The 19,245-nt window shown below is 45.2% G+C and overlaps 1 protein-coding gene across 1 annotated transcript in view; it reads right to left on the bottom strand.

Moving 5' to 3' along the window:
- The window catches only part of PARVA (parvin alpha), a 186,811-nt gene that overhangs the window by 29,711 nt on the left and 137,855 nt on the right, over positions 1 to 19,245 (bottom strand). Inside the window, exons 6-11 of the mRNA XM_059931151.1 lie at positions 18,503 to 18,643; positions 10,733 to 10,848; positions 6,700 to 6,758; positions 5,055 to 5,074; positions 3,521 to 3,582; positions 2,755 to 2,823 (exon numbers count right to left, since the gene is read on the bottom strand). Coding sequence (XP_059787134.1) covers positions 2,755 to 2,823; positions 3,521 to 3,582; positions 5,055 to 5,074; positions 6,700 to 6,758; positions 10,733 to 10,848; positions 18,503 to 18,643 — 467 coding nt within the window. The remainder of the gene's footprint in view (positions 1 to 2,754; positions 2,824 to 3,520; positions 3,583 to 5,054; positions 5,075 to 6,699; positions 6,759 to 10,732; positions 10,849 to 18,502; positions 18,644 to 19,245) is intronic.

The raw sequence follows: 19,245 nt of genomic DNA, 5'->3' as shown, positions 1-19,245 counted from the left end.
AGCAGGAGTTTGCTAGGGAGGGCAGAGGGAGGAGGGAAAGGGGATGTCCAAGGCCAACGGCATGAGGCTACTAGGGCGACTTCTGCTTTATGAACAGAGAAAGATCTAGTGTCATACCGGCCTGGGCATTCTCCCCTCTCACCCTCGCCTTATTACTGCTTGAGAGGCAGCATAGTATAGCTGTTAGGAACATGTGCTCTGGAGCTGGCCTCTAGCTCTACCACTTATTAACTGAGTGACTTGAGCAAGTTACAGAGCTTCTCTGTGCCTCATTTTTCTCACCTGTAAAATGGGGACAATGATAGTATAGTATCTAATTCATAGGGTTATCATGCGGCCTAAACCAGTAAATATGTGTAAGGTGCCTAGAACACTGCTTGGTATGTAGGCAACACTTAACACATACTAACTACTGCTATTTCTATCTGGGAAAACAACAAAGCAGTCAGGATACAATGTACTGGCTCTTGCTGACAAAGCACAACTGTGTGCTCAGGACCATGGCAAGAGGCTTAGAGCTGGTTCCTTCCATCAAGGACAGTAGAGGCCAGATCAACTGAGAACCTGGTCTGAGGAACAACAGCTGCCTAGGCCAAGCAGAGGGGTGCAGGTCTTCTGCTCAAGAGAGGGGAAGGTATGTGTGCGCTGGGCAATTGAGGCAGGCTTTGCAGAGACAGTGGGCACCTGTGGGATGAGGGAAATTTGAAAGGAGTAGGTGTTCTGGGTATGGAGAATGGCCTGAGCAAAGTTACAGAGGTCAGATGCATATCTGATATTCTAGAACCTTGCAAAGGAGGCAGGGCCATCAAATATTTGTATAAACAACAGTTACTAGAGTTCACAAGAGGCCAAAGTTCTTGGAATCATCTTAGGAAACTTTAAAAATACTAGACGGAATTAGTATTCCGTCTGGGCTGGGCCCAGTGTCTGAGCTCTGCTGGGTGACTGATTGGTGGGCCTGTGACTCAACCTTGGTTATGGGCAAACAACCTGGAGCACGAACTTGACCTAGAAGCAGCTTCCTCCCTGTTTCCATCCATCTGGCTGGTAGGGCCTGAGCATGACTCATCCCAGGCCACCACAGGGTGGACAATGGGAAATAGACCCCAGCAACGGTGTCAAAATCAAGGCCTGCCCATGGAACTAGTTAACTGGGCCTAATTCTGGCTGTGGCTGGAATGGATTGAGAATGAAAGAAACTAATCTGTCAACTCAGGGGACCACCCTGGGTTAGGGTCAGGGTTACTCACAGCTGTGAGTACCACTGACCTAGACTGCTCCCACCCCTGACTGCTGGTTCCAATGACTTGGTGGTAAAACTCGCAGATAGACACCAGATATGCTCGGCAGAGACCCCTTCCCTGCCCATGGGGAAGGGAGAGCTCATTCCAGCCCTCTCCAGGAATCATTGCTTCTGCAGCGCGTTCCCTGTCTCCTGAAGAGCATATGAAGCTGCCTCCAGAGTCCAGACACACCCAGGCAGATCTCAGTCACAGACCCGGGCATTGCCTTTAAAAATAAAAGGAGGTGCCCCTGTGTTCAAAAGAAAACCACACTTTAGAAGTTCATCACGAATGAAAAGAGGTTGGGAAACAGGATACATTACACGGTCTTAAAAGTATCTCCTAATAAAGATTAGTTATTAATTATAAAGCGGGGGGTGGGGGGAGGAGCTTTACAGTAGGGAAATCTGGGGGATGCCCACTTAGCCAAGTGATCAAAGTTACCACCACCAGGAACAGAAATGATGGAGAGAAGTGCCTGAGAAGGGACTTCCCTGGTGGCACAGTGGTTAAGAATCCACCTGCCAGTGCAGGGGACATGGGTTCGATCCCTGGTCCGGGAAGATGTTACATGCCGCGGAGCAACTAAGCCCGAGCACCACAACTACTGAGTCTGCGCTCTAGAGCCCGCGAGCCACAACTACTGAAGCCCACGCACCTAGAGCCTGTGCTCCGTAACAAGAGAAGCCACCGCAGTGAGAAGCCCATGCACCGCAACGAAGACCCAACACAGCCAAAAATATATATATATTAAAAAAAAAAAATTGCCTGAGAAGAACACAGCATTGCCTCCATGGTACTGTTCCTGAACACGCATAACCTGGTTCTAATCATGAGGGAGAAAAACAGAGGCATTCTATGAACTAAATGGCCCACACTCTTCAAAAATGTTGATGTTATGCAAAGAGAGGCTGAGAATTTGTTCTCTATTAAAAAGAAACTAAAGAGACATGACAACTAAATGCATCAGGTGAGAATATGAGGACAACTGTATTTCTTTGAACCATGTGACACATTCAAGAGTAGTCAAATATCAGTGATTTCATATGGTTTAACCTAAATAGATTAACATATTGTATTGATGTTAAAACTGCCTGAATTTGATTACTATATTGTGATTCTCTAAGAGAATATACTTGTCCTTAAGAGATGTATGCTGAGGTATTTAGGGGTGGCGAGAGAGAAAAAACCCCAAATATGGCCAAATGTTAACAATTGGTATATGTGCGTGAAGAGTACATGGGGATTTATGATAATATTCTTGCAAATTTTCAAAATAAAATACTGGAAAGAATTCAGAGAAATTCCATGCAGTTCACCCCTCTGAGTGGAAGAGAATCCCCTCTCCCTTCCCCGGAAAAGCTCCAGAATCAGGGTGGAAAGCCCTCCTGGCAATGTGGCTGGGGCACTGGGAACAGTGGCTGTCCAGCGGGGCCTTGTCCCCCACCCTGCACACGGGGCCGTCACCCACCTGGGTTTCCAGTTCCGTGACCTCCAGGTTCAATTTATTCAGGTGCTTGTTCACGAAAGTAATGAGCGTCTAGAAGAAAAGCACAAGCCAGACATTGAGATGAAGACTGTCACCATGGAGGCCGCCCCTGTGACTCAACCATGACGACATAGGACGAGACCCAGCCAAGAGCGCTGGGCCCGGGATCACTGTGCCGAGCGGAGTGAGGCTGAGCAGCCTGTAAGGCTCTTGCGAAACTCCTTGAGTCCACAGGGAAGGCTGGCCCCCAGGACCGGCAGTCCCACACACTGTGCGATTCCAATGGCCCGGTCCAGAACTGTGCAAGGAGCAGGCCGTGCTAAGAGGGCAGAGTGACAGGCGGAGTGTCCTAGCCAGGCTCAGGGGGCCAGAGGAGAAATGACCCCCTTGGGTCCCTCCTTCCAGTCCCCCTAGGTGCAGGTACCGGTGCCAGGGAGACACAGGGAGGTCTGTGCGAGGAGCAGGGATGGTGGGGTTCAGTGTGGGTGTGGAGACACGGGACTGCAGCCTCAGAAACCCCCAAGAGATGCTGTCATCCCAATGGGAGAAGAAAGGGACTGGATAAGGCATCCAGTGAAAACAAGACAGGTAAAACGGACATCAAGCAGGAAAGCTCTGTGTTTGTGGTGATCTGGTGATGACACCAGTTTCGGGAAGCTTGCAAACTGCAGGGGGTGGGTTTTCCTAATGTTTTTCTACATCTCGCTCCCCCCCCTCCCTCCCTCCCTCTCAGGCACCTCTTTCCCACCTTTTTCACCACGTTCAGCTTGTCTGGTGCGTGGTCAAACAAGGTGTCAAAGGCATCACGTTCTGAAAAAAGAGGAAGATGTAAAGTAGAGCCCAGAGCTGATGCCACCCCAGGTCCCAGCCACGAGGCTCTACAGGCCACATGGTCAGCTTCAGGTGGGAATTCTTTGGGGTATGACACTGTGCTGGGAAACTGGGTTTGGGCAGAGATTTGGGGTTGATTCTTATCTTAGGGGCCTTTTTCTCTCTCTGTGTGTATATGTAAGTGTGTATCCACCCTCTACATCAGCCCTCTTTGAGCTGGGGTTGAGGAGCTCTGGCAGGCAGTCTGACTTGGAACTGGTCATTTCTCTTTACCACTTGTATTCTTTGATATCATGATTTAGTCATGATTCTAAAGTGTTTCTGAAGCTTTTTGGAAGCAGAATGTCATCCAAATATCAAATCACTCCCTAATTTTCAAAACCAACATGCCCAAGACATGCTTCCTGGCAGAGGGCAGATAAGCGGATTGGGAGCTACAGAGCCCCAGGACAGAAGGGGAGCTCCCCCTCTTGAGGGATCCAGTCACTTCAGTCCTTTTAGCCTCACTTTCCTCTTCCATAAAATGCTCACTGGGTACTTCCCTGGCGGGCCAGTGGTTAAGACCCCGCGCTTCCATTGTGGAGGGCACAGGTTCGATTCCTGGTCAGGGAACTAGCATCCCGCATGCCAAGACGCGGCCAAAAATAATAATAAAAAAAAGGCCCACTGAACATGAACCTCCCCCAGGTGGGTTATGAGGATGAAAGACAAGAAGGTACGTGCTCTGTAAACTCTGAAGTATCTGCTGATCTGAGTTATTATTAGAATGATCGGAATATTTTAATATCCACAGTAAATACAGAATCATAGAAAATAGTGAAGCCATGCCCCCTGCAGGGATTTCCCTTGCTATAGCCCCCCTGGTCCTCTGATCTGAGAGGTGAAATAGTGGAGGGATCTGTGACTGGGAATGAGAAATCTCCAAGAGGAACCGGGGCTGGGAGGGTTCGTGGTCCTGGGCTGCCTCTCCTACTCTTGATGAGTAAATCTGAGATGGCCAGAATGGTGATTGTGATCTTGGACATTCACAGACCTTATAAACAAACCCAAAGTTCTGGGAAACCAGAGAGGTAGGAGGTGTGATGAGGAAAAAGGCACCTTCTAGAAGGGCTGGACAGAGTGGGGAGAGGGGACAGTCCCGAGCGCATACGTACACCTCTTGCTTTACTTCCACAATATGCTTAGAGCAAGACTGCCCTGCAAGTGCCCAGGACCCATCCAGAAGCCCAGCAGGGTCAATGGTCTGGTCACTTGCAAGAGGACTGCAGCTGTGGTTACTTTTCCTCTTCCCACCAGTGCGCTGACCCTCCCTACCAACCGGCCCTGTCACCAGGTTGGCACAGACACACATGCAGGAAGCAAGCTGAGTGCCTGTTCTTCCCAGCTGCTGCAGAATTAACTAGACCCCATTGGCAGTCAGCAGCAACAGAGGACACTCTTATGCAACTCACCATGCCTTCCAGAAAGAGCCCTGCGGGAAAAGGAGAAAGAAAACAGTATGACTCTTCTCTCCTCACCCTTGGTGGCAGATCCCCAAAAGCTTCCTTCCTTGGCATTTTATTCTGCACTAAGTCTCCAACTATGGGTGGTCTTTACCACATTATCACCTATTTTTCCCCTCTGCTTTATAGATTTACTGGTGTTTGCATAAAGCCTGGTGTAAGTGATGCATAAAAGACTATTTCTTGCCTTAAATAAACTCACATTATTGCTTACAGTTGAGAAAGAATATTGGACTCAGAGATTCAGGATTCCCAACCATGTTTTAGGAGCAGAGCTCAGGTACCATCCCAATGTGGCATTTCACTGCCCAAGTTGCTGAGGGTATCGGCTTGGGGAGGTCAGGTTGGGCTCTCTCCTGTCCATCCTGTGATACCCACCCAAGCTGCACCTGCCATTGACCTAGAATAGGTTTTCTCAAAGAGGGCAGGAACTGGAACCATACTCATAGCAGTGAAGCAGCAAAGTATTAAGAGCACAAGCATTAGGGTCAGACTACTTAGTTTTAAATCTTACAAAGCCATTTGCTCGCTGTGTGACTTTGGGCAAGCTACTGAACCTCTCTGGGCTCCAGGTCACTTATCCTTAAAATGAGGATACTATGGTAAACAACTCAATCAGATGTTGTGAGCATTAAATGATTTAATATATAGAAAGATTTTAGCATAATTTCTAGTATATACTAAATGCTCAATACATTTTTTTCTCAATACGTTTTTGGTTCTTATTATGTTGGTTTATTCCAACTATACATCTGTCACCTATTAAGCAATGACTTGCGGGTAGTGTACTGGGAAGAATGATGAACTTGGAGTTCAAGCCAGGTAGACCAAGGACAGTTTCCTCCTCCACCTTTGGGGTGTGGGGTTTTAGGAGGTGTAATCATTGCTTCACGTGCCCCTGCTCTTTCCACTTGCTCTTCTTGTTCAAAGGAATATAGAGGAGAGTTGGGGAAGCAGGAGATGATACAAACGAATTTTGCCCGGTTTTGTGTGCGGCCAGGGCTCAAGCCTGCCCAGGGATCTCAGACCCACGCACACCGACCGTCCTGCTCTTTCTGCTTGAGAACAAAACTTCTCTTTCCCATGACAAAACTCTTACATGTTCTGATATTCCAATTTCTTAATGTAAATGAAAAAAAAAAAAAACAACAAAAAAAAACCCCCCAAACAATCCACCACCCTAAGGTAGAGAGGGGCTTTCTGGGTCATGGCATGTGGCCATATAAATCAGATTCAGAAAAGGAAGAAAAATGTCCTTTTGAAGGTTAACAATTTAAATTCAACCCCATGTTTATGGCATGATGATTTCATGCTGGTTGGCTTTTTCGGGCACACTCTTTCCTGGAGTGCCACAAAATTAGAATTTTTCAATCACGGTTAATTCCCTCTCCCCACTTCCCCACCCAAGTTTGTACCTTAAGCATTGAGAGGCATGTTTTGAATGCACGGAAAAGGCTAAACTATAATCATTGGCTGAAGTCTAATCCCTCTTGCAATCCCAATAAATGAAAACTAAATATCAGCAAATGGATGAATTTCGGAGAAACATCTGTGTTCCATTACAGAATCGCTGGCAACAATGCTGTTGACATACTCTGTGTTACCAGTTATTTCCTCTTGGATTTGCCGAGACTGGAGGATTCCTTCTCGTTTCTGAAAACGGGGGTGGGGAGAGGGTTGGGAGGAAGAGAGAAAAATATGCATTAGAAAAATACAAAAAACTGATTAGCATTCCTGATACTGAGAAAGTTACTGGCGTTTAAGAAATGAATCCAGAGACGAGATACTGCTAGAAGTGAAAAGAGGCTCCTGATTTCCTGGGACTGGACTGTACCATTCATACTTAAGTGCAATTAGTGTTTATTCCAAACAAGTCGGCTGTTTCTTGGATGGTGAATCTTTTCTTTCTTTATTGGAAGACATTCTGCTGGAAGCACACTGTTTGCCTCCTGGAGAAATCCACAGTAAACCAAATGGAAATGAGGGCCAGGGTGTGTCTGCCCTCCAGCTGGGGCCACGGAGGGAAGCGGAGAAACACATTTAACTGGGGCGGCTGGGGTGGAAGAACTGAGGTCAACTTGGAGAATTCAGAGGGAGAGTTTTCAAAAAACGTTTAACTAGAGGAGCTTTTAAGTAAGTAGTACAGTCCTTGGGTGACTAGCTTACTCTCTGAGAAAAGGGTAAGCACTTTGGAGGTCCATCCTCCCGCCCATCCGCCCACCCAAACTGCCATCCACCCACCCACCCATCCATCCATCCGTCCATCCATCCACCCACCCACCCATCTGCCCATCCATCCACCCACCCATGCATCCATCCATCATCTGTCTACCCCTTCCCATCAATTCATTCTCCTTCTTCTCTGTTTCATTAATCAGTGCCTTCTATGTACCAGCCCCTGTGTTGGACTTAGCAAACACTGTGGAACATATGACATAGTTTTGGACCTTGAGGAACTTAGAGTAAAATGGGGTAGATGAACAGGTATGCAAGAACAGTTTTCCCCAGACAGTCCTCCTGGTTTATGCCTCAGGTCCCAGCTCAATTATTACAGTAGGATCCCCTTTCCCTCTCAAATGTGTCATGGATAATTAATTACATGGTGGCCCCTTGCAGAGAGGAAGTGCTGAGTGCAGGACAGGAACAAGGACTTTCAGCTGAGAGGGTCAGGGAAACCTTCCAGGGGGAGGGGTTCTTGAGCTGGAACTTAAAGGACAGCTAGGATTTGGCTGGACACAGAGGAGAGACCTCTTCAGTGGGAGGAATGGCCGGAGCAAAAAGGCAGAGTAGGAGAGCACAGGCATGTTCAGGAGGCCGTTTGGAGCGACAGTGGCTGCCCTTGGTCAACTGAGTGCTGGTCTGGAGTTTAAACCTCACTGTGTGGGCGTGGGAACCGACGAAGGAGTGCTGGCGTTCAGGAAGACCTTCTAATGGGGGTGAGGAGGGAGATGCATTTATCAGGTCCCTACACAATCAGTTACCAGACACTTGGAAGGCAGTCTGGGCAGGGCAAGAGGCTGTCAGAGCAAATCCATCTTCCACAAAGACTGAGATGTGTCAAGAGGGATCCTCCAAGCATTAGTGTTTCAGCTGAAACCTGCCTTCTCGACCCTCCTGCCCGAACTTCCACAACCTTTTCTTCACATTCCCAATAGCCACAGAAACTAGCGTCCTTGCAAAATACTTTTACAGAAGGAAAGGTAGAGCTGGATAAAGGCCATGAGTGTATCTGGATTAGATTAAGAAGAATGAACTATCAAAGCAAAAAAGGAAGAAAAACATTAAAATACCATTTAAAAAAGATCTAGTGTGGATAAACCAGGACTTTTTCCAAATTCAGCTTCAACATATGTAAAATTTTCACACCGGGCTACTGGAATCTGTGTCCTTGTCTTACGAGGCTGTTTACAGACATCAAACCTCATCTTCAACTACATGCAGAATTAAATGCTGGTACACAGAATGGAAAAGAAATCTGGGTTCAGTGACACCTCACACAGCATCCTGATTCACTTCGATCCACTGTTCCCTGAAGAACTCTCTCTGTAGTTCAGTCAGTGTCTTACAGCCAATTCTGAGGCCTGCTTCTGTGCCTGTTTAACTTGATAAAGCAAAACACCCCATAAACCCTGACATGCCTTGATGCCATTTTATGTAATGCCTCCTCCTTTCTCCCTCACACGAACAAAACTGCCTGCAGTAGAAATTAAACCAGCAACAGCCTTCTGATGGCCTATAATTGAGCTCAAAATAAGGCATGAGACATGGGCTTGCAGTGCCCACTGTTTCCCCCCCAACCCTCGCAAACCCTGAATCATAGTTTTAAAAAATATAATGAAATGGATTCACACTTTATTGATTGGTGAAAAGTGACACAATAGAGCTGGCCTGGCTTCACTAGGAAGATGCATGTACCAGGATGCTCTGGGCTGGCCACATATTCACAAAGTGCTTAGCACCATGCTTGACACGGCTGACAGCCCAATAAATGCAGCCAATTAGTCTCTTTCAGTCAGCTGCACTTAGTGTCGGAACCACACGTGTTTGCATTGACAAGGGGCTTCTGATAGCCCTCTCTGCTGCTTATGTATAGTCCTGTCTCCGGGCAGGCAGGGCCAAGGTGTCATCTTTCTATTATACCCCCTTGACGTTTAGCAAGTTAAGTACCCAGAAGGTGCTGGAAGAAATACCTTTTCATTAGGGCACGGCTGAGCAGCACCCCCATGTCCTCCTCCCCTCCCCCATTCACCTCTGATCCCTGAAAGCTCAGCCCAAAGACCTTCTGTCCTGGAAGCTGGCCTGGCCTGGCCTCTCAGGCAAAGCCTACCTGCCCTCCAGGCTCTTCCTCACCAAGGGGTGGCAGAGTTGCCAGACAGAACCCTGGATAACCTTGGATAGCCAGGGAGCTGCTCATAAGGGACGCTCTCCCTTGCAGCATGTTTATGTGGAAAAGAACAGAAGCTAACAAAATGATGACCTTTTGCTCACGGGCATAAAGTTGGAAAATAAAATTGAATTTGAGTATCTAATGGGGTTAGGAGCAGAATGAGATAGTCACAGGGAGAGAGCATCCCCTCATTGTGGAAATCACACAGCCATGTATGAATGGAAATTCCATCCAACAATCTGGAAAAAATGACTTGAGATCCCAGCTGTGCTTCTCTGGGCAGGTGAAAATCGGCAGTGCCCTCAACACAGGCACGGCCTGTCAGGGTCTCTCTCAAACACACACATATACACATGCACAGATACTTGCCTCTTCTCAATAACTGTGCATTGTTTGTTTAACCAAAAAATGATTCTCGGGCTTCCCTGGTGGCGCAGTGGTTAAGAATCCGCCTGCCAATGCACGGGACACAGGTTCAAGTCCTGGTCCGGGAAGATCCCACATGCCATGGAGCAACTAAGCCCGTGCGCCACAACTACTGAGCCTGCGCTCTAGAGCCCGTGCTCCACAAGAGAAGCCACTGCAATGAGAAGCCCACGCACTGCAATGAAGAGTAGCCCCCGCTCGCTGCAACTAGAGAAAGCCCACGCACAGCAATGAAGACCCAGTGCAGCCATAAATAAGTAAGTAAGTAAGTAAGTAAGTAAGTAAGTAAGTAAGGCAGCCCAAACAATTGACAACTCTACCAACGTTTAAAATCCACAGGCCTATGACCCCATGATCCCACTTCTGGGGCTCCATACTGTAGACACTGGAGCACGAGGCTGCATTAGTTTTAAAAAAAAGATTCTCCCTGGCTGGCAGGACACACACACACACAGGGATACATCTTCCCGATCCTACTACACAGACCTCACAAATATATACACCACACGCCCTCAAATATACATTACACAGGCACCCTCCCAAGGAAAGCATGTAAACCCCAGGCACACGTCCCACACAAGCCTGTCCCAGACAGAAGCACACGCTCTTCCACCCTTTGCACACATATCAGGGATAAGCCCACAAGCATCAGAAAGCTCACTCACATGCCTCCCAGCATACGGCACACCCAGACACACTCAGCATTCATTCAGCGTTCCTTCTAGCAAGCTACCCAGTGTGCCTTAGCTCTCACAGGAGCTTAGTCCCCACACCCCTTTAAGGGCGCAGATGTTTTTAGTGGTTTCTAACTTACCTGGACCACAACCACTTGGATGGAAACATGATCTGGGAGTCGGATTGGTGCCCGGAAATACTGGGACAGAGCAACCAGCAGATGCAAGATGGCTACCAGGCTCTTGGCATGAACAGCTGAAATAAAAGATGATTTATAAATTAGAGAATCTTCTTCTAGGTTCTTGGCAGATATAAGCAAATATCCAGAGTGTAGCAGTATCACACCCAGTGCCCCTTTCATCCCACCCCTGTGGGTCAGGGGACACTCTTGGTCATCACGGGCCTCACCCTGGGACCCCTCGGTTCTCAGCCAGGTCCCGTGGATCTGCTTCTTAGACCATGTTATTGCTGGACGGCAAAGCAGTGCTTCTCCACTCTAATCCAAGGTTCCCATCGGGACCCTGGCAACAGCTGAACTCTGAGTTCAGGTCAGCCCTCTGCCACCCCCATGTTCTTGTTCACTCTATGCTGATAACCATTAGCATGTCTGCTGAACCCCCTCTCCCTTCCCATCTGACTGTGAACTCTGTAGGTTATCACCACTACCCTTGTCCCAAGGCTCTACACAAAGCAGGCCCTCAATCAATGGATACTGAGTCAGGACACTGGATCCCCTCCTTTGTTCAGGGCTTTAAGACCCCTGGAGGAAGGCATGAGAGACATCTAAAGGACTCTGTTGCTCTCTTGAGTGCCATATATAATCAGTGCAGGCAATGCCCTCTGGGCAATAGCTGGGAGGGGATGTTCATGACCCACGTGGCTTCTATAGCTGAGCTGTGTGCTGGATGTTAGGTCATTTATGCTGGAGAAGTCTGGGCAACTACTGAGTTGTACTTTTCTCAGTAGATGAGAGGAGAAAAAGATTGTGATGTAACAGGCACACACGTGTTGGCCGACGGGAGCTTGAGTTCTGACTTGACAACTCTACCATTTATTTACTGAGTATATGACCTTAGGTAGGCCACTTAAGGTCCCTGAGCCTCAGCCTGCTCAACCTCACACATGGGGAGAACAGTACCCATGCAGAAATATGGGTAGTAAGAATTTCCAGACATAATGTTGGCAAAGCTCCTAGTACATAGCAATGCCTAGGCATGATTGATATTTTCTATTATCACTTATGAGAAAGTACCTGGCATCTAGGCAATTAAACCATGTCAACTTTCTCCCCTTTCTTTCATAAAAGGGAAGAGTCCCCACATACTTTACCTGCCTTCACAGTCCTACCAGCGTTATGGCTCTCATTACAGGGGGCATTTAAGGAAAGAGCAAAAAATTGTCCATTTTGTGTAGTTAGCATGAACTGGGCCCATTATTAGGGTGTCATTCTGTCTGCCCTGGGATCAATGAATCCACTCTAACAGAAGCTTCGAGAAATCACCAAGAAAAGGAAATGATTCAGACAATCCTTGGGAACCCTCTAGAGTTTCCTGTTATCACTGCTGCTTCAGAGAAGGTTTTCCACTGACCATGAACAGCAGCTCAATACCACCATCAAATAGCAGATGAACTGCTCCTAACTCGTAGCCTTCCAGAAGAAGTTTCTACTTCTGGGCTTTTGGGCTTTGTCAACTAAGTGTCACCCACAGTTATAGCCTCAAAAAAGGCACCTGGCGTGGACTGACCCACTGACATGATGGACAGAGGCAAAAACCAGGTTTGCTCTTCTGGTCAGAACTGCCCCTGCATCAGTCCCGTCACTGAGGGTTGTAAGGATTGTTGCTACCTCTCCCCTTTAATGACAAAACATAATGCTGGAAAAGCAGTGGTCAGAAAGGTTGTTCTCACACACTGGTGACATTGTATGTTACCTTGACTGTCTTCGTAAGCAAAGTAGAGCTATGTGGTAGGCACCATACAGATGTCAGACTCTTTCAATGAGTGCTCTGTCCTCCTGGGTATTTTTTCAAGAGAAATAATTACAGAGTTTCTTTCTCTCTCTCTCTCTCACAGACATACATGCTGTGTATAAAAAGATGTTAATTAATAAATGCTGGAGAGGGTGTAGAGAAAAGGGAACCCTCCTACACCATTGGTGGGAATGTAAACTGGTGCCATCACTATGGAGAACAGTATGGAGGTTCCTCAAAAACCTAAATATGGAGTTGCCATATGATCCTGCAATCCCATTCCTGGGCATATATCCGGACAAAACTATAATTTGAAAAGATACATACACCCCTATATTCATAGCAGCACTATTTACAATAGTCAAGACATGGAAACAACCTAAATGCATATCAATAGATGAATGGATAAAAAAGATATAGTGTGTGTGTGTGTGTGTGTACATACACACACACACACACACACACACAATGGAATACTACTCATCCATAAAAAAGAATTAAATAATGCCATTTGCAGCAACATGGCTGGACCTAGAGATTGTCATACTAAGTGAAGTCAGAAAGAGAAAGACGAACACCATACGATATTACTTATATGTGGTATCTAAAATATGACACAAATGAACTTATCTAAGAAACAGAAACAGACTCACAGACTTGTGGTTGCCAAGGGGGAGGGTGGGTAGGGGAGGGATTGATTGGGAGTTTGGGATTAGCATATGCAAATTATTATATATAGAATGGATAAACAACAAAGTTGTACTGTATAGCACAGGGAACTATATTTGATATCCTGTAATAAACCATAATGGAAAAGAAAAAAAAAGATGTTAATTATTGTGTAATATATTATCATTAAAAAAAAACTCTGGGGCTTCTCTGGTGGCGCAGTGGTTGAGAATCTGCCTGCCGATGCAGGGGACACGGGTTCGAGCCCTGGTCTGGGAAGATCCCACATGCCGCGGAGCAACTAGGCCCGTGAACCACAACTACTGAGCCTGCGTGTCTGAAGCCTGTGCTCCACAACAAGAGAGGGCGCGACAGTGAGAGGCCCGCGCACCGCGATGAAGTGGCTCCTGCTCGCCACAACTAGAGAAAGCCCTCGCACAGAAACGAAGACCCAACACAGCCAAAATTAAATAAATAAATAAATTAATTAATTAAAAAAAAAATCTGAAACACGTATATCCAAATGAAAGACGATGGTTGACCAGTGGTTTTCAAATTTTTAAAAATTAAGCAGAGAAATCCTTTGTTCTAAAAACCATTAGGCAAACCTGATAAAAAACAGTGCAACTGCTCTGGTCCCTTTGTCCTAACTACAGCCCGCCCACAGCTGCTTCTCTTCTCCTCAATGATGCCTGAGTCTTTCCTTGAAAATCCCTAGGTTGGGCCAAGCATGGTTCAATAGTCACTGCTTTAATAAATTATGGTACATTCACATAATGAAATAGTTTGCATGCACTGAAAATCATTAAGACAATGTAGCTATAAATATTAATAATATAATGTTAAAGAGAACTAGAATAATGTAAATATATACATTCATGGATTTATGCATATATAAATACACATATATTTGTATATATATACACATATATACATATATATAAATATACATACACATGCACATACATACACAAATATGCACACACACACACACACACACACACACACACAAACATGTACTTGTGGCCAAGACTTGGAAAGTTAAAAAAAAAAAAAAAGAAAATAGTTATGCTATAGTTGATTTTTTTTTTTTCCTGTTTCAAATGTTTCTTTCGAATAAAGACATGTTATCTTTTCAATTAAGAAAACTTCTAACTACCTTTGTGTATCTGGGCACTCTCATCATTGCCATCTCTCAGCACATCTCCTGGGAGTCTTCTCCCTGATGCCAGGCAGAATCCAGGGCCACTGTGCTCCTGCACTCCAGTCAGGATGAAAACATGCAGAATGACAGCAGGGGTGAGAAGTCAAGACTCCGCTGTATAAACTGGGCCCTGCAGCCACTGTGCCAAGAGGGTCACTCCAGTGCTGGGAGACCATTTCAAAGGAGCTGTTGAGTTAGAAGCAGTCCTCCAAACTTGAATTGTGGTGGAAACAGAAACTGGTACAATTTTGGGGTAGACAATTTGAAAATATGTGATAGGACCTTAAAATGTACATATTTTTTGGCCCTAAACTACGACTCCTAGGTATTCATCCTTAAGAAGTAATTATGTCTATGAGCAGAAAGAACTCATCAGGCTGTATTGATATTAGTGAAAAAATGGGAAAAAATCTTAAAATCTTTCGTTAGTTCAGTAAATTATGATATACCCAATCTATGTCATAGAATATTAAAAGTGACATATAGAAGGATGATCTGTAAAGCTATACATCTTCTAAATAATATATACAGGTTGATACCATCTCCATAAAAATAAGAAAATATATTTTATATATAAAGTATATACACACATTTTATTCATTTACTGATATAATTATTTCTTACACACACACACACACACGACCTGAAGGAACACACCATAAGGCTGACAATGCCTGTATCTGATGGGCAGCTCATGAGGGTAGTATGTGTGGGCTTGGTACACAGGCTCTGCAGCCAGACTCTCTGGGTCTCATTCCTGGCTCCATCACTCCCCCCTCCCCCCAACCCCATGTGACCTTGGACAATGACACTTCTTTAGCAAATAGTATTGTGCTTAATATTGCCAGTCACTATTCCAGGTTTTAGGGATTTAGCAGTAAAGAGACAAAAATCCTTGCTCTCAGGAAGCTTACACTCACTGTTTCTTAATTTCCCTATGCCTTGACTTTCCCATCTGTAAAATGGGGACAGTAAAGTTCTTACCTCAGATGGTTGAATGAGGATTGCAAGGATCAAAATAGGTAAAATGTTTAGATTAGTACAAGGCATACAAGCACCATAAATACGTTAGATGTTATTTAAATCTCTTTTAATTCATCTGTATTTTCTAAGTTTTCAATAATGAAAATTATTGTTGCTAATTAAAAAAAAAAATAGAAAAGGAAGAACTCCCTAAAACCCTGGATCAAGGACCTTGGGAACTCAGCAGCTGTCTCTGCCACCCTTTTCCTGAGTGGAAAGACGACACGATGTCCCCAGAAACAGCCAGGGAAGATAATCGAGAGAGGAGGTGTCGGAGCGTGCCCTCGAGTCACGCCTGCTGCACTCCTTATCACAGAAACCACTGCTGCCTGAAGCCCTGAGACATCGCGGGGAGCTGGCCACTGAGATAATTATTCCCTCTGACCTAGTAATTCCTCTCAGTTCTAAAAATCTATCTGACGAGAGTAATTCAAGAGAAGCAAAAAGAGTCACAACATAACATTTAACTCGGCCCTGTCTGATATTATCAATAAGCTGAAAAACATCCTAAAAGAATCAATGTCAGCATAGGGTTTAAGTTAACTATGGAATATCTACCCCAGGAAATAGAGCAGCTATCAAAAATTATAACTACAAAGACCACATGTGAATATAGAAGATGTGTATGATGTAATCTTAAGACAAAGTGAGTTTGTATATGCCTTCATCAAGTAAAAATAAGAAAAAATATGCATTGATGTGGACGGTAATGCAAAAAAACAAAAACAGCCAGATGAGAGTGGTAATACGGGTGATTATTTCACTCCTACACATTTCCCCATAAGAAATGAAAGTGAATGCAAACCCAAAACAAATCATTCAAAGCCACTGAAGACAACTGTTCTGATGTGGCTTTAAAAAATTCCATTCTTAAGGCAGGCAAAATGGTTTGGGGGTGGGGAAGATGGGATGAGGAATGTTTCAGATCAAGGAAATATCTTCCAGAAACGGTTCTAGAAAGGTGGGAATATTGTGGCCCATTTAAATGAGGCCAGTGTATGGATGACGAAGAGAAGCTGAGAAAGCATGAAGTATATGTGTGGCTGGAGAGGTAGGTGGGAGACCGATCAGATGTTACGGGTTGATTTGCGACCCCCAGCCTCAAATTCATATGTTAAGTCCTAACCTCCAGTCCCTCTGAATGTGACCTTATTTGTAAAATCATTGCAGACGTGATTAGTTAAGATGAGGTCATATTGGAGTAGGGTGGGCCCCTAATCCAATATGACAAGTGTCCTTATAAAAAAGGGAAAATTTGGACACAGAGACATGCATAGAAGGAAGATGATGTGAAGAAATACAGCAAGACATTAGCCCTCTGAGAGCTAAGGAGAGAGGCCTGTAACAGATCCTTCCCGTGCAGCCCTCAGAAGGAACCAACCTACCAACACCTTCATTTCAGACTTGTGGCTTCCAGGACTGGGAGTAAATAAATTTCTGTTGTCTAAAAACAAACAAAACAAAACAATTCCTTCTTCCTATTTCCCAAATTGGGTTCCATGATAAATGAAAAGGTGTTTTGAAACAACAAGGTCTTACTGTATAGCACAGGGAACTATATTCAATATTCTATGATAAACCATAATGGAAAAGAATTTTTAAAAGAATGTGTATATATGTATAACTGAATCACTTTGCTGTACAGCAGAAATTAACAGAACATTAGATGGTAAATCAACTATACTTCAATTTAAAAAAAAAGAAAGATAAAAGGGGTTTTGTTTTGGAGCGGTATATAGAGATGGTCCATACTCAAGGGAGTGGGAAATAGGATCAAACAAAACTAAGCAGAGGTCACCATCAGAGGACTTTAATGCTTATTACTATTATGGACTTCCAGAATGCAGATACATTTCCAAAACTAGTGATCAGCCCCCTTTTCCCTCCCCCACTGAACACTATTAGCATTCCTGGGACACGGGGCAGCATCTAGGGCCCAGAGCCGTGGCCTCCCCTCCTCCCGCCCTCAGGTGTCTCCTCTGCTCCACAGAGGATGCCCTGTTCCCAGCGTGCTGCTAGAGGCAGCTTTTCACGCTGTGCAAGCAAAGGTGTCATTGTGCTGAAGGAGGTGCTTGGCGTCTTGCCTCCGATGGCGGGTGTTAGGAACCTGCTGAAGAGATTGCCATTGGCAGCTGCTTGGGTCTCTTAACTTGGAAAGCTGAAGATTCCCTTTTCTTTCCGAAGTCTGAAAGGTGTTTTTTTTTTTTTTTTTGGTGGTGGGCGGGGAGATGTCCATTTTAAGCTGTATACATCAGATGCAATAAGATATAATACTCAACCCCTTAATACTTAAAGGCAGGAAACACAATCTCAGTCATTTTATAAATCTAAATTCATATTTTTATCTACTACAAGGAACAAAACAACTTTGGGCTCCCGATGGGAAACAGGTTGTTGCTACTGGATTCGCCCAAATCTGCTGATTTCATGTTGACTCTGATATGGACTCAATTAAGTCCATATTAGCCAGGCCCTTGAGGCAGCAAAAGAATGAACAGTTTATACCTTCTGAGATTCTTGAGCTATACTAGCACGAAAACCTGAATTTAAAAATCCTATCCCATTGCCTATGCTCTTAGCCATATCTTTGCTCCCTCTGGGCAGTAAGGGGGTGAGAGGAAGGGCGTGGGCACTGGAACAGACCCAAGTCCTTGCTCCCCGCTTCTCAGCTGCCTGAACTAGGCATCTCCACTTCCCAGAGCTTCAACAAGCTGGAGACAGGAGCTTTTTCAAAAGGTTGTGCTGAGACTCAGAAGCAGCTCAATGAATAGGAGCTTCCTTCCCCACCAATCTCACATGAGGTTCCTACAGAGAGCCTTTTACAGAAAAGGCACACTAGATTTTGACATTTTGCTATTTTTCTCAGCTTTCCTTAGATGTGGATGATGAGCTTCCTTTCTAAGGAAAGGCATATCTCACTCAGAGATAAATGAGTTTGCACCCATCCGGGGCCTCCCAGCTTATGATGCAGCTTCCTGGGGAAACTCCACGGTAGGAACCACAGGTGTCATGTAACAGTCCCATCTTCCTTTGCAAAACTCACTGTCTACATTCCACTTGATGCTCCTGGGAGGAAGTTTCAGGGTTTCATTGATCTTCTCCAGGACAGTCTGCAGCTTTTGCTTCTGGGCAATCTCTGACTGGGTGACCTCAGCGACATTCAGCTTCTCACTCTCAAGTTTCTCTAGGGTGACAAGGGAAAAGAGAACAGCTGTTACTTTTGCCACAGACAGACCTAACCCACGCACTCACACATTCACTCACTCACTCACCATATTGAGCACTTAGTATGTGAGGGACGCTGCTCTCCTCTCCTCGTCTGGTGGTGGCACTGGTGGTGCCAGTATGTATTGTGAAAACCTTGTGATTGTGTCTTGAATCCCCAAATTATAAGATCCCAGGATCATAGAAGGAGGGCATTTAACCCAGCTTGTCATATTTGAGCTCTTTTTCCTCATTCTGAGGTTTTCCCTCTTCTTTTCACCTCTGTCTTCTTCTCCAAAGACATTCCTGTGCCCTGACTGGAAAGCCTTCCGTGCTTGTCTGGGCAGTGGTCAAGTCCTTATCCAAGGTGTTTTGAACACTCCTGTAGTACAATATGTGTCCTGTTGAATCATATTTATGTTTTAAGAACCTTCTTTCCTTTTAAACCCACCTGGAAGGTAACTAATTTGATGTGTCCTATTTCACTAATTCTAATGCACACAACTTTTCACATTTTAACATCCCTGAAATCAGGCTGTGTCTTAAAATTGATGGCATCCTACAACTACCAAGAGCCAGGTG

Source organism: Balaenoptera ricei, chromosome 8, assembly GCF_028023285.1.
Source record: "Balaenoptera ricei isolate mBalRic1 chromosome 8, mBalRic1.hap2, whole genome shotgun sequence".
NCBI lineage: Eukaryota > Metazoa > Chordata > Mammalia > Artiodactyla > Balaenopteridae > Balaenoptera > Balaenoptera ricei.
Note: the sequence above shows the minus strand (reverse complement) of the source record. Positions and strands in the feature narration are given on the sequence as shown.